Raw genomic sequence first — 20,881 nt, 5'->3', positions numbered from 1 at the left:
TGTTATTGCAGAATGGTCAGACCAGTAGAGTTATATTTATAAATGTATATATTCATTGCTTTTTTTCTGCTTATCCCCCCTCCTCCCCATGAATGAAATGTAAAGCCGGTTCCAGCTCTCTGACAACGGCGCCTCCTGTGTGCGAGAGACAGAATTACAAACACATTGATAAAGCATCAATAAAGACCAATTTATGGAAGCCAATTTCCACCAAATAAGAAAACAATCATGTTATAACTGAGATAAGTCCTATACGAGATAAAGACAAAATGGTGTAAGTAAAAACTGAGATAAAAAGTCATAATTATGACATGAAAGGCAAATAATAATGAGTTAATAATGACAAAAAAAAAACTCATTTATGAAGCCGTAACTGATAAAAAAAAAAGGACTTAAGAACTCTACAAGATTCCCTGTAGGCCTGATAATGATTCACACACAAACACAAATCCAAAACACACGATGAATCGCAATAAAAACAAGAAAAGCAACATCCTTTCCAAAACAAGTTTAATGACACAGACATTTAAAGAGCATGTCTTACTGTCTCATAGCAACTCAAGGAAACCCAACAGAATGCTAAAAGTGCATCGGTCAAACTTCTGCTGACTTGTGTATTTACATGCATCAGCATGCAGAGGGGAATCAATAACAGATGTGTACTGCACATCTTGGGGGCCCTGCCCACACATGGTCAGTAAATACTTTCGTTTTGTTCAGAAAAAAAAGTAGCTTTTTATATTTACAAAGTCTGGTGGGCAAGTCTATTTTTATTTGTTTTGAATAATTTACAATAATATAAAATATCTCTATATATAACAGATTTAAAAAAGGTGTCTCACCTTGGCAGTCCCTCAACAGGAGTAGGTCCTCACTGAGCCAGACTCTGCCCTTGAAGATGCTAAAGAAACAGACACGTGAGAAAATGTATTTCGAAACAACATTATACAGCATCCACTTCTGCATAAGATAAGGAAACGATGTTCTTACAACGTTTATCTGACAACTAACACAACATCCCTCTGTCATAAAGTTATTTCAGACTTCATTGCCGGGATTTCCACAAAGCCGTGCTTATCTATATTCCTCAGTCCTGGGTATTTTTCGACTAGTCTTTCCTCTTATTCATCATTTCTTATCTGAATTATGCTATATTCTATTCTTCCGACTACCGTGAAATAGTAAAATGTACTATACGTCTTCTTACTGGTCATGTGTGTGTTGTATTTTATATGTTGCTATGCTATATTTTTCATGCACGCACACACACACAGCCATCAAATAAAATTCATGCGGTCCTATAACTGAAAATATCTCGACATCTTGTAGCTCTATCTAGTTTTGTATAAGTTATCTGTAAATTAATCTTATAATATTCAGAGTGCCATTCAAAAATGTCACAAACCCCAATCCTTCGAAACAGTTCAAAGCAGCAGATTTTAATGCTTAGCACACGTGCCCTTGACACGTCTGAGCTGCAGTGCTCCTGGGAACTTGGCCAGTGTCAGTCCCTTCTTTCCATCCAACTACTTGCTTGTGAAATCAAAGCATAAAAATCTTGATATTACAGTTTCTATTTCTCAATATTTAGATCACTTTTTAAAAACTCTTCACACAGTGAGCACGACAGCAGTCTCTGCTTGGGCACAAAATACATTTATTGACTACATCTTTCAGTTTACAGGAATTTCTTTCTTACTCAGACATAATCGCCACAAAACCTCAATTTGCCTGTATTGTTAAACTTCAAAGTTTTAACACCTAATTTAGTTCATTTTGAGTGTGTGATTTTTACAGCTGTGCCAAGCTGAAGGCTGTTAAGGAATAAAAAAAAATGAAAAACGGTAATGTGATTCTTAAAACAAAAAGTGTGGGGAGGACATGTGGTCTCACCTTCACTCTGGACCTTCCTCAGGGTGACTGAGGGGGTAGAGATGGCTGAGGCACGGAAGTTAGCAGGCAAGGTCTCTGAGGAGTCAGAGGTCACGCCCCTCAGATCTTTCTCCCGGAACATCTTCCTCCAAGAAGGGGAGCGGGTGAACGTCTTGGTGCCATCCTAGAGCACACAAGAACAGAAGAAAAAAGATCAGCAGTCTGAGGAACAGAATCGTATTAGTCGCTCAACAGAGAATAACTATGAACTCAATTATCAGCCGTGTCACTTTAATACAAGAAGAAAAAACTGGCTGCTGAATCAATCTCCTGTAAGAGCAGGGTCATTATACTGCCGTTTGTATTTCAGTGGTGGGAGGTAAAGGATGATCAAAATCCAGCTGTGCTCAAGTCCCATGGTGCTCACCTCGTCTGGCCTCCTCTCTGTTCCCATGGCGATGAGCGAGTTATATTCCTTCTCCAGAAGTTGTCGTGCCTGGATGTGGAATAAACAGACTTTACATGTCTGATCAGGGGTAATGAGTAGGTGCTGCTTTCATCTAGAAAGCTCTTCAGGTTTGAAGACTTGATGAATCAACAGTGTTTGTTTTCATGCCAAAATAATACATCTAATGTATTAAAAAGACTAACTGTATATATAGATATAAAGGTTGTCAATATCTAAATATTTATTTGTGCCCCCCACACCCTTGCAAGAAAAATGGTTTCTTGAGAAAAAAGCGTCTGGTGAAGTAATACATGTAAATGCAAGGTAATGTGTTGGAGATATATAGTTCATGTGAAAGTGTGTAAAACACAGATGTATATTTGTGAGGGGTCCTATCACTGCACCTGTGTGTTCTGATTGGGTATCTGCAGGAGCAGGGCGAGGTCAGTGTAATCAAAGGTGTCGTCCAGGGCGAGCAGGGCTCCATGCACACCGCTCTCGGTCAGATTATCTGCATACTCCTTCAAGCCGATGGACTGCACCCAGCACATCACACGCTCGTTTGACCACACCATCACATCTAGACAGGAAACACATGAACAGCGTTCCAGGAGGGTGTTAACCACTGATCATTAGCGCTGGATAATGATCGATTTCCATCTTGGGTGATGCCTCTGGATTTCATCTTTTGTTTCAGTTGCTCCTGATCTTTCGGATGGACCTCTCATGGCCAATGCACATTTAGACACATGTGTTTCTGTTTCAGACACAGTCTTTGTCTCTGTTTTGTGTTTCTAGGGGATTCCAGGGATTTTGCATTTGTTTTGTTGATTCAGCTTTTCAAAGCCAAAGTTCAAAGGAAGGAATGCAATCATGGAAAACAGTTAAACCGTTCCTAGCGAGTCATTTACAGTATTGATATCAGTGTCAGTATTAAAAAACACCTTCACAGCTTCAGGTACAGTAACTGCATATTCTGTAGATTTCTGTCTATAGATGGCAACATGCCCTGTACTGGGGGCCAGGTTTAGCCAGATTTACTATCGTTAAATAAAACTAAAACTTCTACAAATAATTGTCATTAGTTGAAATAAAACTAAAAAAGAAAGAAAGAATAAGAATATATATATATTTTTTTAATGAAAACCTTAAAGTAAGGAAAATGTATAAATGTTGCCTTGGTAAATAGTGAAATAGGTAATAAGAGAAAGTGCTAAAATTACAGTGCTAAAAAGAAATATTAAAAGACTAATAAAAAAGATAAAAGCACATAACAAAATTTCTAAAATTAAAATATACAAATAAATCTAATTCCAAATATTAATAAATGTTATTATAGTATAGAAATAATACCAAAATAACACTTGGTTGCATGTCTTAGTAAACCACAGCTAATAATCCATTTCCATGTACAAAAAAAGAGGAATATCCAACAGATCTCGTTATTGATTGCTTAGTGTGTTTTCATGAACTGTAGTTGGAAATGCACTGATTTTAAAAGAATAAAATTGCAATAAAAGATAAATGTTTGATATAATAAAATTCTACACTATCTTCTAAATATAAACCACTAAAAACAATTGCTTGGAACAAAGCAGGTATATTTAGGCCTCAAAACATTAGATTGCAAAGTATGAAAAATGGAAATGAATTTTTATACTTACTTAAGATTACAGTTAACTGTTTTAAATGAATAGTATTTTTTTAAGACTCACTTTGCATGTAGCAATGCACACAAAAGTGTCCCTGCACTAATGAGCAGGGAAATGTAATGCATGCTTCATATAGTCTGAAATGGCACGAATGCATCTGTGTTGCCATGCGATGAATAACTTCTAGATCAGCAAAGGCATCTGTTTCTAATCAATGGTCCTGAATGAGGCGGTAACTGCACCTTTAAAACAACTCACAACTGTGAGATTAATAATGCGATCTGTGCATTGTGCTTTGATCAGTTTCTCTACAAATGTGAAATCTCTATTGTACCATTGAATCCTGTGCATAATGGAAGGCTGGGCTGCTCAACGCTTTCCAGACGTCATTACTGATAATGTATGTTATTATTAACAAATGCATTCTGTGTAAACACCCTTCCTTTCTCTTTTTGCAGTAATCTCATTCACTGCCTGATGTTTTGATGAACTGTACATTCCACGGGTGACTGTTATTGCTTTTTTCCTTTTTGTACACGTTGTTTATCAGACTGTTCTGCTGTATGACTTGATTGATGACGCAGAGCAAAAGATTCATACGATAAAATCCAAAGAGGACTTGGAAAACCACCAGAAAATGTCCTGAAATTCATGCTATACCAAGTTAGACCAAGTTTTGAAGGACATTTTTTCTGGATGAACTAGTAAAGGAAAGAATAGAAACTGTACACTAGCAATCAAATGCTCCGGGTCGAAAAAGATTTTTAGTTATTATATATTTAGTAAATTTGTATATATTTAAATTTATATACATTTAGTGTTAATATTATGACCAATTAAAATAATGTTTTCTAGCTCATAGGGGGGTCATATGATGTGATTTACATTTTTTCTTTCTCTTTGGATTGTTACAAGCTCTTGGTGTATAAAGAAGATCTGTAAAGTTGCAAAGACTAAAGTCTCAAATCTTTATAAAAGTTAAGACTCATCAACGCCCCCCAAAACGCCTCGATTAAACACACCCCACATGTCTACGTCACGATGTGGGACGATTGGCATAACAACGACCAAATGTTCACGCAAAGAAAGAAGGCGTAACTTTTATTCTCTCTGTTGCCACAGTGCCATGTTGTGGAGACGCTGTTTTGTTTGGAAAGCGAAGCTACTTTGTCTATCTTTCCAAAAGAGGACACGTCCAGAAATCAGTGGTTAAGTTTTATTTACAACACTGTTTCAGAACAGTTCAACCCAAATATTCAGATGTGTGCAGCACATTTTTTTGGAGGACTGCTTCCTGATCCTGGGAGAGTAGACTATAATGCAGGTTGTTCTGACTCACAGTCTGTACAGTAAGTGCATGTACATATGTAAAGGATTTTCACTGATGATTCAAATGCGAGTTTTGAGCAGTGTAAGCAGCTGTTCTCAATTCCAGTCCTCGTGCCACCCCCCGCTCTACACATTTTTAATGTTTCTCTTATGTCTTCAGACGTTTGTTCGAACGTAAGTGCCCTATGAAGTGGACATCACAGGCCATTCCACCATGATTCCAGTTCGAAGTGAACGTCTATGCTCCATTCAAAGTGCATTGAAGTGTGTGAGACGTGAATTGAAATTGTATTTATTTACAGAGGTATATGATGTCACACTTGTTTGTCACACGTGTTTGTGGACGTTGCGCAGCGCAAATAAATGAATGATCCCAAGTGAGGTAAACTTCAACAGATTTCCCCTGCCCAGGCAGTAGGGAGCAATGAACACTGTGTAGGGACCATGTCAATGGGAACACAGTTCATGCATGGAGCTCACATCTAACGAGCTGATTATCTGAATCAGGTGTGTTGATAAAGAGAGACATGCAAAACATGCAGAGCAGTGGGGCGCGAGGACTGAAACTGAGAATCGCTGGTGTAGTGCTTGTAATTTCTCCAATAACAAATGCAGGCATGGATTTATGTTTACAAAACACGACACGACAGTAAAAACTAGGCATTGTAAAAACACAGTTTTAGTCATTATAATCCGTAATAATGTCCCCACTCGATGCAACAAATGGTTAATTTGTAATGGGTTTAATTGTTTTTGTCTTGTAGTGCAGTGTTCTGACTGGGACATGCGTCACAGTGTTAAGGGGCCTAACAAGATCCCTACAATGACAGTGCACCCTTGTACTCAATGTTAGGCATCTCTGTCAGCAACAGTAAGCAGGCTAAAAAAAGAGATGAAGGAAAAGATTTAAAAAAAGGAAAAAAGAAAACCTTTATTCTGGTGCTGGCTCTCATCTCTCCTCCTCTCCAGCTCCTTGCGGTCATAGTTTAGGCGCTTCAGGCACATGATGCCATAATGCAGGCTCACCCTGTGGGGTCGAAAGGTCACAAGGGTCAAGAGAGAGGTTCTGGGGCTATCTAAATTCATTAGAGCACTCCACTCTGACAAACTGTTACAAGAGCTGACTCCAGGCACATTAGTGATTAGGAAAGGCCCTAAGACACACACCTGCACCATCAGAATAACTGATTACCATTAACAGATGGGGAGAGGGAGACAGAAGATACCTGTGGAAACTGTCCACCATTTTCAGCTGCCCACGCAGCTCTTTCTTGGTCAGATGGTCCAACATGCGGGCGTCCACCAGTGACTCCATGAAGTAGCTTCTGTACTGGGGCAAACCCAGACTGGGCAGCCAATCATTGCCCACCCACTCATGGTTCATATCTCCATAAGCCAGGATCTACCAAAAACAACAACAACAACCTTAAAACACACTTTATATCACAACTGTATTCCCGTTCATTCCTTACAATGTGTAACAAACTTTAGGGCTTAAAATTCAAATTCTGGGCCAGTTTATAAAACTATCAATTGCCTTATTTGATCAGCACTATATATTTTCAATCTTTTGATCATGTTCATGAATTTTTGATTAAACTAATACAAAATGACTTCAGTTTACTAAAAACTAAACTAAAATGAAAATGATGAAAATATATCAAATAAGCACTAATTCAAAATATTAAAGTATACTTTAATAGTAAAAAAAAAAAATACTAAAATAAAACTGGCATAAAAAGCAATGATTGCTATTACATCTATTACTGCACATTTTCTTTTACTTAACTAAACTAAGCTTAATATTTAATAGAAAAATGTATATATTTAAAATAAACATGAAATAACAGATATATTATTTAAAATGTTCAATTGTAAACAATACATTCATATTTGTTTATTTTTAAAATTTATTATTAATTTTATTATTATTCAATGCACATTTAAAAAAAATAATTGAAATTGAAAACCAGAAATTTTAATTCATAAAACAGATATATTAATATTTTTGGTCTTGAAACCAGAAAAAAAATCCTTACTCTTGAGCTCTGAACTACCTGCCATTTATCAAAAAGTTAACAGCACTTAAATGATTCTATGTGATTTTGATACAAATACACACTTCTTTACTCTTAAAGATAATTTAGTCTCAACAATCTGAAAGCATCAGCATCAGCTTGAAAGTGTTTAATGGATGTATTGACGTTACTCACCTGATCCCAGCTGATCTCTTTCAGCTCCTTGTGTCCGGAGATGATAGCATGATAGGAGAGAGGTGAGGAAGAGGAGATAAGGAATGCAGCAGAGGGGCAGCGGGAAAGACACATCGATGGACAGGAAGAGGAAAGAAGAATAAAGAGGGAAAGCAGGAAGAGAGGTACAAAGGGAGGAACAGTTTGTTAGTGACCGGGTCATTAGTTGGAAGCAGTTCACACTGAAACAGAAAAAAGAGGGAAAGTTGAGGATGTTCAACGCTACAGTCTAGCCAGACACACAGAGGGGGAGACAGAAAGAGAGAGACACATCAACACATGTCTGATCACTCCACTCTTCCTTGTGCTGCCTCTCATACTGTCCACTAGGGGGCAGAGTGCTATATAATCTCGCCACATTGAAATGTTCTTTTTTTTAAAAACTGGAAAACAGTACAGTATAATTAATAAAGAAAAATTCAAAAAAATGAAGATAGGTTCCAAAACAACCCTTACGACAAATAAATTATTTAAAGAAAGTCAAGAGCTATACTTGTGCTCCGGGAATCCATGATTTCATTGTTATCCAGAAGAGGGTGCTATTACACATCTTCTGTACAGAATTTCCAAAACAAAAACTAAGAATAAACCGAAACAACAGATGCTTCCACATATAGATATGTATAGGTAGATTCCCCATTAGACTGCACCAAGCCAAAGTCTATCTACGTATATATCTATGTGTTTCCTCATGTAATCTAACATGATCATCAGACATAAATTGGCATCAAACCTGTTTAACATTGTGGAATAAAATGTTGACCCATGAAGAGGTAATGACTGTCAAGCTTCGGGGTGTTGATCGACTCCATCTAAGTCTTGATTTTCACTCTGAATCTAATTCAGTCTTTTTTCAGCTTTTTTTTTTTTTCAACATGTTGTTTGTTAATTTATTTATTGTTTATTCATAAAAGTTACATTCATGTGTTTAAGAAAAAAAAAAACATGCATGATGCTAAAATAAAATAAAAAATTGTTTACAAGATACAGATACCCTGTTTTTCCTTTTGTTGTTTTACATGTTCAGATATTAATTTAACAAAACAAATATAAATTAATACCTAAATAAGGACATAGTAGTATAGTAGTATGCTTAAAGTATGATGTAAAGTTCACTCAAAGAAACCTTACAAGCATAATTGCAGTAACTAGTAGTTCACTGAGACTATACGTAGAATTAAGTATTTACTAAGTATTTAATTAGTAAACTATCAGTATACCTACAAGTTCACTTTTAGTATAACTGCAGTACAAACTAAAAACAGAGACGTAAACTAGTTCTAGTAGTTGATGTCTTCGACACACATTATTCGGATCTGTTACATCTACTTCTCCCAAACTACTAATCTAATCAGAGCATCAATAAGTACTGAGAGAATACAAAAAGAGTGTACTAACTGGTTTGGTTGCTGCGGTCAGGGACTCCATTTCAGCATGGGTCATCCACACGTTACTGGTTGACTGTGGTAAAAACAAAATTACTGTTTATTAGAGATATGTAGAGTGGGGTGAAAATCATTCTTCAGTCAAGCTGGAGAATATGAGTTCATACAGCTCGAATGCAGCTGTCAAGAAAACAAAAATGGGGGGGAAAAAACATATTACATTACATTATTACATTTTGACATTTACAGTCTGGGATCTGCAAGATTGCTTTTTTTAAAGAAATGAATACTTTAATTTAGTAAGGATGCATCAAACGTATATATTTAAATGTAAGCAGTTCCCAATATTCAGTTTTTACTGTATTTTTTATCAAATGTGTAAATTCAGTTTTGGTGAGCAGAAGAGACTCCTTTCAAAACCAGTTAAACATTGCACAGACCCCGGATTTTTGTAGTGTATGTTTATGTGTCAATTCGACTTTTCACTCAAGTTGTTTTGCTCATAATATTATGTGCAGTAAAAATGTAAATATAAATGATGAGAAGCATTTTGTTTTGTGGTCTCACATATTTGAACCCCAAGAATCCTAATTCTTTTATGGTGCATTTAGCATATGTGAGTGTGTGTGAGTGTGTGTGAGCGTACAGAGCGTGTGCTGGCCGGGGCCGAGGGGCTGGTCAGGGACACCATCTCCTGAATGGCCAGTCTCAGTTTGAGGCGGTGCAGAGGGTTACTGATGCCGATCTCTCTCTGGATCTCTGTGTCTGACAGGTTAGCCATGATGGCTCCACTCTTCACGTTAGCACGACAGGCTGCCACGTACCATGCTGGCATGCCCACCCACAGCTGAGAGAGAGAGAGAGAGAGAGAGGTGACCTCTAGGGAAAGTGCAAAACAAAAGAAAAAGTGCTGACAGGAAGCACCTTTTCTTAGAACATCAAAGTAACAATAATGGAAACAATAATGCCATATTTTCAAACATTATAGAAAATATCAATGTAAAGCTAAACAAGCCCCTTTTTATCCATTGTAATACTCAGATATGGAGCCATACTTCCAGCCAGGAGACAACAGTAGGTCCGTCCCAGGATGCAAAGGGTAGCCCCTGTCGGCATGCCTCCTCCAACAGCTCATGCCTAAAAGAAAGGGAGAGATGTTTATTCAGTACAAACAATGACATAGAGTCAGAAGAAAGAGAATACACTTGTCTGATTTGAGTAAAATTACTTCTTCTTGCTGCGACGGTCCTTGTCCACCGGACCGGCCATCTTAGTGAGTCCGAGGGGATCCACGGAGCCCAGGTCATCTGAGGGGGTTGAGGCTACAGAAGACACACAGAGGACAAGGGTGGCAGGTCAATGAACAGGACTGAAAGAACAGTGGATATGAAACATTTTACTGTCCATTAAGAAACATTAAGTTGTCGAAAACAGTTTATCCTGATGCAGTTAAGAATACCACATAGATCATTGTTGCATTGTAGTATAATAATATTTGCTAATCAGTTGATTTCTGAGGGATCATGCAACATTGGAGCCTGGAGCAATGATGATGAAAATTAAAATAGAAAACAGTTATTTTGCATTTAATATTATAATAATAATATTTCACAGTATTACAATTTTTACTGTATCTTTGTTCAAATAAATGCTTCCTTGGTGAGCCTAATATACTTTTTTCAGAAACATTAAAAATTTTGCCAGGCGGCTTTTAAATGCTAGTGTACATACAGTATGCAAGACATTCAGTTTTTCTTTTCCAGGAGAATGAATCAAACAAATATTGATGACTCGTGTTGTACTATACAAATTCTTATCTAATCAAATGCTCTCTTGAATAAGAATATCCCTCCCACTTATGCTAAAGGAAACACCTTTCATATAGCAAATCATGTTGAATGACTGTGACATAAATAAATGTTATTCTTTACTTAAAAAGGCAATGAGCCCTTTGATATTTTTCCTATGCAAACAAATGGTTTCATTAGGAAAGAAGTCAGCAATTTCATAGGGGCCTTAAGGAACATTTCTGGATAATTAAAGTATATCCCTCTGATTTTGTGCAGTGTTCTTTTTTTATTTTGTTGTCAAGCACTTTTTCTGTTTTTAAGTATTTTTAAGTAGGACTCACCCAGAGATGCTGACTCACGTCCGGGCTGACCCATTCTGACCTTATCCTTCTTCCCAAAGAGCCGGCCGATGGAAGACTTGATGCTTTTCTTTTTGCTGGCCTTGTGGAGGGAGTCCTGGCTGCTGTTTGAGCTGCTGCCATCAGCTGAGAGACTGGAAAACCACAGAAAGCTCTCTTAAAAAGTGCATTAAGATTGAAAAAGGGTTTGACATTTTCTATAGTTCATTCTCAGAATAACAGTCCTATGTAAAGAGGGATTACGGGCCGGGCCAGTTAGCGCACCTGCGGAACTCACGACTGTCATCCAACAATGCACCAGGGTGGGTGTGCGTCATCCTGTCCAATCGCAGAGCACGAGGGGTGGGAGGAGGGGTGGAATCCAAAAGGGCCAGGGACCTGTCGTCATCTTTGTTGTTCTGATGGCCAGAAAAGAGTCAGGTGTTTGCACGTTTATTCAATGTGTGATAGCAATACTTATGAATGATGACACGCATGCTCCTACCTGTCTGTCTGTCTCGCGTGCAGGTGAGTGGGGCAGGCGAGGAGTGGAGTGCCCGGAGCTGGGCGGAGAGGGCGATGCCAGGGTGGAGGATGTGAGGGATGGGGGGATGAAGCCACGCCCTGTGCTGTCCCGCCCCAGAGAGGTCGGGGGGATGGGGGGGCCATCCAGAGCCACGCTGCTGACTCTGCTCTCGATTTCTTCAGCACGAAGCTCTGTGCTCTCCTTCTCTTCCTGAATCAGCCTGAAGAAAATATGAAAGGAGGGTAAGACAAAGGCTTCTGAAGGTGTCATGAGGCAAGCCTGTTTACATAAAGAATGACTACTATACAGCACAAACTATACAGATAACTACAGTATATGAGCGTTAACAATGGATACTACTGTTCTGTTTATTATAAGCATGCACTGCAGTTTTGTAAACCAGGATGGATTCTGATTGGCTCTCAATGTTTTAATAGTTCACCAGCTGTTAAAAATTGCAATACTTTTCCCCTGTCTCATTATCATTATATATATAAATATATATAGATCACAAGTGCTGTATTCCCTCATACAACATGAAATATTAATATAAATCTGAAAATAACACACTTTTGGCTCCAATTTAAGGCCTTAAATTGAAAAAGAACATGGATTTTTCATATTTACAAAACCTAAAGAGAGAGAGAATGAAACAAAAAGTTTGAGGTTAGGAATTTTTTATACAGTAATACTTTTATTCAGCAAGGATGCATTAAACTGATAAAAAAATAAAAGTAAATATTTTTGATACAAAATGGGGGAAGGTGGAGGGTTTCTGAAGCAATCTGCAGCTGCTACAGTAAGTCCTAGTCATATATTTGAATGATATCTGTGCCATGTGATGATGTCATTAGGTCAGATTGAGTTAGACCTATCGGACTGTGCCATCTAGAGTTTCGTGCCAGAACTCTGTATATATGTATATTTATATATTATGTGTTGTGTAAAAGGTCCAGTCGGAGTCAGGTGAACTAAGGTTTTCTTAAGACTGAGTTCAAGCAACCTACCAATTAGTCGATTTTGAAATCACTTTTATGCACTGATGCTCCCTGCCCTATACTTTCTTTATCAAGTGCCTCTCCTGATCTTTCCCATTAACCTCCCTTTCTGAGCACTCTCCATTTCAAATGTCTTTCTCATTAAATGAAAGTTTGTTTTTTCAAGCGGCCTCAAGGTCCCTCCGTCTGGAGTAAACTCACTTAATCTCTTTGTTGATGGCCTCCAGCTGCTCCTGCAACATGATAGCGAGAGTCTGCACATCTGTCTGACCGCTTGGTGACAGCAGCTCGGATTCGAAGAGCGTCCCGCGATCCTCTTCATCATCAGAACACCTGTCCTCCACACCACCCTCAAACCCAGTGCCCACCATAGCTCCGCTGTCCCATTCGACGTACTGAACAAAAGAAATGTAAGAAACGACTAGTATAATTTCATATGAATCCATTTTTATCAATTTATTAGTAGGTTCATACAAAGATGCTCTCACTTTGCTAGCGTCTTCCCTTGCCCCGCTCCAGCGTCCACGATGAGCCCGTCTGACCACGCCTCCTGTGCCTGTGTTTCCATAGTGATCTAGGTGGGTGGTGGAGCCCGCAGGAAGTGACCCACCTCCCTGGGAGTACCTCAGCTCCAGAGCACTTCCTGGCAGAGACCTAATAAAGAAGCAGTGGAGGCCATGGTTAAAGTCAACATAAAATCAAAACTGGTCAGTGTCTGCCCATTTTTCACAATGCAATTGATTCCTGATGGATAAAATCATCCCGTCCAATGTTGTTCTCTCAATAAATATCCTGCTCCACTCAGAAATACAAATACTGTTCAAAAAGTTTGGGGTCAATTAGATTTTTTTAATAAAACATTAATATGATGAAATATTATTACACTTTAAATAAGCTTTAAAAATGTATTCCTGTGATGCCAAAGCTGAATTTTCAGCAGGCATTACTCCAGTTTTCAGTGTAAAATGATCCTTCAGAATTCTGTTTAATAAGCTGATTTGCTGCTCAAGAAACATTTCTTATTATTTTCAATGTAGAAAAACAGCTGTGCAGCTAAATATTTTTTTAGAAATCAGGATATTTTTTTTTTTTTTAAGTTCCAAAGAGCAGTTTATAAAAAAATATTTGAACAGAGTTTATTGAAATATTTGAAACATTTCATCCGATGTCCCCTTTTTTGTGCTGTTTTTGCATTTCAAAAGGTGAAAAAAATGTGATGTTAAAGTCTGAAACTATGTCATCTAGTGAGATGTTTCAGTTTGCAGCTGGTTCTGAGCCATGTAAGCCAGCAACTCATTTGTCTTGAGTCAACACAACCAAAAAGAGGAGAAGGGCGGGGTCAGTAGTAGCTCATTATCATTTTTTAAAGAGACATGCAAACAAATGGTTTGCTTTGAACAGAGCTGGTTTTGATAAAGTAAAAATGGTGTTCTTTTACATGATCACTGAGGAATTTTAACCAAAGTATGTAACGGACATTTGATGAAGACCCTAAAGAATCATACCAACTTGTGGAAAATGGGCATTCGATGTCCCTCATTGAGTATTAATAGTAATACTGATTTCTAAAAAAATGACTCCAAATTTTGAATGTTACATACTGAAGTAAAATTGATTGTGAATGTCATATACTTCCTAAATGACTTTTGAAGAGGACAGCAGCAATGTTATGCATCTTACCGTGAGTAAGAGGAACCAGGTCTTCCTCTCAGCTGGTCCAGCTCTAGTTGAAGCCTCTCCAGCTCTGCAATCAGCTGATCCTGGGAGGAATACGATTTTAGTATAAGATAATGTAGCCATCTGGACTCAGGTCAAGTGAACAGAATCTTCTTTTCTTTGTTTTTTACAATACCGTTATAGTTTAAAGAGAAACGTACCTTGTTCGCTAAGAGATCGTCTTGGATCTTCTTCATGTTAGCGAGTTCCTCAGAGAGAGCGTTCTGTAACATATAACACCAGATGCTTACATATCATTTCATTCAGTTGTAAGGTGTTCTTATCCAATCTGATCTAATGTGTGTTTCCTGGAAATCAAACCCATGACAGTGGCGTGGTTAGCATCATCATCATCAACTCTTTTCTTGTTTTAGGTTTTGATATGTTTTTCTTAAATTAGCATACTATCTGAGTGTACTGTTTCTTGAAAAAAAAAAATTATAATCAAATAATCAATAAAAATATATAACAATAAATAAAAATAATTACTTAAAAATTTAAGTAGAAACAAATCTAGGCTTTTCTATGATGTTCTAGAAATAGAAGTCATGCTTTTGAATTCCCTTCATATTTACAGGACCTTAGGATCCCTGAGCATCATGTGTTTTTAAAACGTTATATTAAAATAGTTTTCCTAAGTGTTAAAAATGAATCTTGAGACTTGCGCTTCTTCAATCTGTTTTTGAACACACCTTTTTAAAAGGCCTCTTACAAACACATCCAGGTCAGAGGAACCAGAAACAGCCTAATTATGCTTCCTCAAAACTGATTAGTTAACTACCGTGGTTGTCCAGACATCGTGCAACTAGCAGATTCTGAAAATATGTCGTTTTGCACATGCCTACACCATTCCAGTCGCATGTCTTCCATCTCATGTCTTCTGTTTCTGACATTAAGCGCAAATTATTGTTTCAGCCATTCATCATGGATTCTCTGATGAGAGATGCATTGGGCATGAAACACCTGCTTTTGTGCTAAAATAATGAGTGAGGACACATAGAGGAAGCCTGGAACTCCTATTAGACATGAACAGAACTGAGGCAACATCTGGATTTGGAGGTTAACATCAAAGACGTGGTGACATGTCAAGGCTATTTTTCTGTTTTCTGGATGTGTGTGCAACGTTGTCAAAGAAACCAAATCTGAAATTGTGGAGGGCCCACACCTTCTCCTCCAGGGCAGCCATTCTCTCCTTCAGGTGCAGCTGCAGTCTCTCGTTGGACTCCGACAGAAGCTTGTCCACCGTGTCAGAGAGACGCTTGTTGTGTTCGTCATTCATCCGCTCCCTCTGCCTCGCCTGGGGGGAGGGAGGGAGAGAAAAAGAGAGGGAAAAGACACGGACAGAGAAAGAAGAATGATGCATATTGAGTATATACTTGACTAACAGTGAATAAACGATACGGTACATCAAAGTGATGAGAGATGATGCTGTCTGTTTTCAAGCAAATCGAAGTAATATAACTGTTTCTCGTTAAAATCACACATCCCATCAGAAAGAGATTCGCTTAATGATGGCAAAAGAAGCAAAGTGCTATAAAAGGAAAAATGGTTGCTTCTCAGATCAGAACTTTAAATATAAATGAACTACATAAACTAAGTTTTTTTGTTTATTTTTGTTTCATATGTGAAATACTCATACAAAATTGATTTCGGATTCTCCAGCTGAATCTTAATTATCTTTAATTGTATTTAAAATATTCTGAAACATGTTTAAAATTTATTTATTTAATGCATTTCGAAGATGTCTAAAGCAATATTTTATTTACTTTTTTATTTTAAATGAAATACAGGTTGCGGATATTAGCTCGTTTAGGAATGTTTGTTTAAACTCAATATTTGTGCATTTTAATAAAAATCCCATCCATAGTGAAAATACTTCACTATATTTGAGTCTAACATGCTGAACAAACGGAAAAAGAGCGGATGAGTCACCCTCTGTAGCTCCTGATTTTTCTCTTCAAGTTGTGCCTCCAACTGTCTCAGTCGCTCCTCAAAGTTGCCATGACGCTCCTCCGCCTAAACAACAGAGCAAAGATAAAACGTTTCTTAACATTAGTTTGGAGTTGAGTCAATAGCACAGCACGTCAAACAGATCTGAACCTGACAGCACACACCTTGTTGAGTGCCGCCACCCTCTGGGCGAGCTGAGCCTCGATCTCGGGCAGCGTCTCGGCCCTCTGGAGGGTTTGCTGCAGCTTCTGTTTAGCATCGTCTAGACGCTCCTGGAGCTGCCTGTTCTTCTCTTCACTCTGAGTGACAGAACAATGAGGCCAAACAATACAGAACACCATAATGAACACATTGTCTTCAGGAAAAACAGTGCTTTGTTTTTGGTGGAGACTTGGTAAAAACCCAATGGAACTTCGTTTTGTCAGAAATGAAGCCACCAAAGAAGCAAAAGAAAACTCATGAACAAAAATCAGGTACAAACCTAGGCAAGATGTAAAGTTTAGTCATTACGTTATCTATAACTAGTGATCATTTCGATACGTATGAACAGCAAAGACATGTTGCATAAAGCCAACACGTCCAGACAGAACACAGAGCCTGGAAACTAATTCTAAATTCTTGTAGACACAATAACAGACTTCAAACCCCCAAACCTCTAAAACAACAAAATAAATTCACTTGGATTTAAATGCAAACATTAATTTAGGTGCATTAACACTTTCTTAGGTTCCATAGTTAAGAATGTCTAAATCTGTAGTCCATCTCTATTTACTGTGAATATATAGTGATATATTTCCATTGTGGGGTTTGTTGAACTTACGATTTGACAGCAAAAAAAAAAAAAGTAGAAAACAAATTTCCAGATTTATTTGTTGTGATAATAAAATAAAAGGTTAGTTTCTTATTTTATTTATTCATCAAAATATCAACCAGTTTACATGTCCACATTCATAACCACTACATTATTTTTGATTAATATTTAATTTAACAAGGATTAATTTAAAGGAAAGTGACAGCAAAGACTTAAAAAAAAAACAAATGGTGTTCTTTTGAACTTTCTATATATCAGCAAATCCTGAAAAAATGTACCACAGTTTCCACAAAAATATTAAGCAGCACCAGTAAAACTAATGCTAATACTGATGTCAGTAAAATTGTTTTTGAGCACCATAAATAAATCAACACATACAACAGTTACTTTAAATTGTAATAATATTTAAGAATATAAAAAAGAAATGTATTGTATATTTAATTAAATTAAATTAAGCCTTGGTGAACATAAGAGCCTTTATTCAAAACCATTAAAAAGTCTTACCAACCCAGAACATTTAAATATTAGTTTAAATTATATTTAATAAAAACCTTAAGAATAAAATTAAGAACAAATATCAAGTTTGTACTGTCTATTCATTTTCCTAAAAAAAACGAAAATAAATTTGGCCTTGTAAAGATTGAAAGGCTTTAAAGGAACAATAATAGTTTGATGCTGTGGTTAGTAATAAAGAGTCTAGGTCTATCTATTGACCAATAATCTGAATATTGGACCGGGTCCTCATGGTGGTTATGGCCCTGAAACTTTAAGGTGTTAAAATACAAAAGACATCTTGAAAACTGCAAAGAAAGAAAAGTCTTGAAATGTTTTCAGATTAAATAAAAACAAAACCAAATCTTCAGGCACAAATGGCGCCATACCCTGAGAATAAGCCCCAGAGACTGTTGATGAATACACTGTTAAATGTTACACCTTTCATGTGTGTCTGTACATGATCTTTCTTTTGTACCTGTCTGTATAAAGACTCTTTGCTGGCAAGCTCATTCTCCAGCTTGTCTTTGATGTCATGGAGAGAGGTTGCCTCCCTCTGGGCGCTGAGGTACCTACAGACAGAAACACACACCGTGTGAATCCGCAGGCTGCTTGAGAAATCAGAACGGCAACCCTATCTGTGTGTATTCCAGAGTGGGGTCACAACAGTGAGTGAGTGTTTACCTGCGCTCTAAGGTGGTAATTCTTTCCTCCATGTCCTCTCTTTGACACAGCGCCTGGGAATGAGGGGGTGGAAAATTATGAGATAAAAGAGAGATGATGTCATAAAGAATAAAAGACAACAACATATGGTTAACTGATTGCAGAAACACAAACACACACTAAACAATCACAATCAGACCATTTGGTAACATTATTATGGTTGGGCGTCTGTCTAGACAGCAGTTCCACCGTAACTGTTTACTTCAAATGGAGCTGACTATTAACATTTATTGCGAAACAAAAAAGAGCAGTATCAAATATTACATAACGGCTAAGAGGGAGAAAGAAGAGGCAATGGAAAATCAGTATAGCGAAAAGAACGACAAGCAGCATGTCCAGGGAAATGAAGAAAAAAAAAACTTAATTTGCTATTATCAAAACTGTACTTTATGACTTAGAAGCAAAAATCTGCTCAAGGCATTCGATGTAAATAGGACGCCAAGCCACGGTAGCTACCGGCAATTCCGGAAAATTCCGTAAGTGGCGAGTCGGTGACATGAAACAGACGCCGTTGCCAAGTCGCAGAGTCTTTGTGTTCCCGCAGGAGAATACAGCATGCTTCTATTATACAGAAAATTAGACCTCTTCCATGAGGAGCGTCAGACAGACAGCTGATTATTTTGTTGGCAGTTTGATTGATCTCGCTTTGGCCGACAGACACACCCGTCAACAACTAGAGCACTTTACCAGCAATTAATCACTGCATCGTGGAAGGAAACCCTTCTGAATGGGAAGGGAGGCGGGATGACAGCAGAACCACGGTTGCGTGACATGGGGCTCTTGATTTTGTTTTGAAGAGCTCTTGATGAGAATTTAACTTCTGACCCACCTCTTTCACGTCCCTCTGATGCTTCTGATTGGCTTCCTCAGATTTAGCTAATTCCCTTCTGGCGGTAGTGAGCTGCTCCTCGATCTCTCCAACCTGCACATTGGAGACAAGGAACGCATGCAAACATGAATGCATGCAAACACAAAGACCAGCCAATGAAACCTGGATACACTCCAGTAGTCATTTCTCCCTCCGACATTTCTTTTTTTCTTCTTCTTTTTTTTTTTTGCAATTAGGAATGCTGCACACATCCACCAGAGGGCAGCTGATGTGACACAGTCTTTCGCTCAGCATCTCCTCCGATTCTGTATCTCTATGGCAACCAGAGGAATGCCCGACTAACTGGAACCTTCTCATCCAAAATGTGCTTTGAGTGTGTCATACTATAGGTCTTCTCCCAGCTCGTCTGCCTCGTGTTTCCTTTCCTGTGTCTGTGAACATTATATTTGCATCATACACACTTAGAAGCTATGGTTCAAAACCCAGCTGTCTTCTAAGGCAGGATCCTAACCCCATCATGAAACCTGACAAGTCACTGATTTGGCAGAGTCCACACAGACAGGAGCACACTTTGTTTTCACATTATTGCAGTGGAGCTAACTCTATAATAGACATACACTACCATTCAAATGTTTAGGGTTTTAGTTTCATTAGTAGAAGTAGAAAACATTATTTAAAATAACTATTATTTTAGTAATACTATTTCACAATATTACTGTATTTTAGTGTGTGTGTGTGTGTGTGTGTGTGTGTGTGTGTGTGTGTGTGATTTTCAAATATACAAAACCATTAAAAACATCTTACTGTACCAACCCCAGACTTTTGAACAGTAGTGTACATAAATTGGCAAAATACCTAAAATATATATTTTTTTAATGGAATATTTTTTAATGAATAATTTATATCTTTTTTAAATTGAATATAAATATGAGATATGGATATGACCTTCCTGCAGAGTTTAGCTCCAACCCCAAATTAAATACACCTGGAGCTGAAAATCAAGGGGTTTTAGTATTACTAGAGACTTCTAGGGAAATACGCTGGGTAAGGTTGGACACCCCTGCATTATGGGATAGCATTCTCTCTTTGGCTAGAATTTGGCTTCCTTTTGAATCATCTTGTCTTGTTCAAAGTGTGCCAATGATGCCTTAAAATGCTCCCTCTATAAGCAGCAGTGCAACACTCACCTGTCTGCACATGAGCGCCAGTCTTTCTTTCAACTGTGAAAGCTCTGCTCTCTGTCTCTCTATCTCTCCCTCTCTCTGTCTGTCAATCTCGCCATCATCCAAGATGGAGGAGGGGCCGTTCGGGAGCCGCTGTGTGAACAACAGAGGAACATGAGGGGAAAAAAGATTGAAAAGATTCGAAACATTATCCAAGTAGTTCTGACTCACCTCCTTTCCATTGTCCAAACCCCGTTCTCTCCTTTTAATCTGATCCCGTAAAGACAGAACCTAAGTGTAGCGAACAAATCTAAGCATGCAAGACCAGCGTGCCACATAAAGAGAGAAAAGGAGGTACAGAGATACGTTGCAAAAGTATGATATTCACCTCATTTGTGGAAGCTCCCAGCTCTTCCTCGAGAACGGCAACTCTCTCTAAAGCCACACGCAATCTCTCACGCACCTGAGGGAGAGGAGAACAATACACGATGAATCAACCGGGAGAACCAGTCCAAAAAAACCTCACCTCCATGAAGAGACGCAGTAATTCTGTAGATGTCTGACTGTTTAAACACTGATAATCTGCTTAATGAACTCATAACGTGCA

The 20,881-nt window shown here is 38.0% G+C and overlaps 1 protein-coding gene across 2 annotated transcripts in view; it reads right to left on the bottom strand.

The window, feature by feature from the left end:
* Positions 1 to 67: 67 nt before the first annotated feature.
* LOC113046659 (liprin-alpha-3-like) overlaps positions 68 to 20,881 on the bottom strand; it is a 32,129-nt gene continuing 11,315 nt past the window's right edge. The window contains exons 5-32 of one of the 2 annotated variants that reach the window (XM_026207539.1): positions 20,663 to 20,737; positions 20,506 to 20,565; positions 20,299 to 20,427; positions 19,112 to 19,204; positions 18,244 to 18,296; positions 18,038 to 18,131; positions 16,421 to 16,555; positions 16,239 to 16,322; positions 15,472 to 15,603; positions 14,468 to 14,530; positions 14,271 to 14,350; positions 13,079 to 13,244; positions 12,792 to 12,985; positions 11,572 to 11,812; positions 11,352 to 11,485; positions 11,070 to 11,221; positions 10,167 to 10,260; positions 9,994 to 10,075; positions 9,585 to 9,785; positions 8,952 to 9,014; positions 7,515 to 7,541; positions 6,528 to 6,703; positions 6,231 to 6,328; positions 2,725 to 2,900; positions 2,300 to 2,368; positions 1,894 to 2,056; positions 843 to 901; positions 68 to 135 (exon numbers count right to left, since the gene is read on the bottom strand). In XM_026207539.1, the coding sequence (XP_026063324.1) occupies positions 855 to 901; positions 1,894 to 2,056; positions 2,300 to 2,368; positions 2,725 to 2,900; positions 6,231 to 6,328; positions 6,528 to 6,703; positions 7,515 to 7,541; positions 8,952 to 9,014; positions 9,585 to 9,785; positions 9,994 to 10,075; positions 10,167 to 10,260; positions 11,070 to 11,221; positions 11,352 to 11,485; positions 11,572 to 11,812; positions 12,792 to 12,985; positions 13,079 to 13,244; positions 14,271 to 14,350; positions 14,468 to 14,530; positions 15,472 to 15,603; positions 16,239 to 16,322; positions 16,421 to 16,555; positions 18,038 to 18,131; positions 18,244 to 18,296; positions 19,112 to 19,204; positions 20,299 to 20,427; positions 20,506 to 20,565; positions 20,663 to 20,737 (3,081 nt within the window). In that variant the 3' untranslated portion in view covers positions 68 to 135; positions 843 to 854. The remainder of the gene's footprint in view (positions 136 to 842; positions 902 to 1,893; positions 2,057 to 2,299; positions 2,369 to 2,724; positions 2,901 to 6,230; positions 6,329 to 6,527; positions 6,704 to 7,514; positions 7,542 to 8,951; positions 9,015 to 9,584; positions 9,786 to 9,993; positions 10,076 to 10,166; positions 10,261 to 11,069; positions 11,222 to 11,351; positions 11,486 to 11,571; positions 11,813 to 12,791; positions 12,986 to 13,078; positions 13,245 to 14,270; positions 14,351 to 14,467; positions 14,531 to 15,471; positions 15,604 to 16,238; positions 16,323 to 16,420; positions 16,556 to 18,037; positions 18,132 to 18,243; positions 18,297 to 19,111; positions 19,205 to 20,298; positions 20,428 to 20,505; positions 20,566 to 20,662; positions 20,738 to 20,881) is intronic. The other variant, XM_026207548.1, reaches the window with a different exon arrangement.

This window comes from Carassius auratus, chromosome 3 (genome assembly GCF_003368295.1).
Source record: "Carassius auratus strain Wakin chromosome 3, ASM336829v1, whole genome shotgun sequence".
Taxonomy (NCBI): Eukaryota; Metazoa; Chordata; class Actinopteri; order Cypriniformes; family Cyprinidae; genus Carassius; species Carassius auratus.
This window is presented reverse-complemented; position numbering and strand designations above follow the sequence as displayed.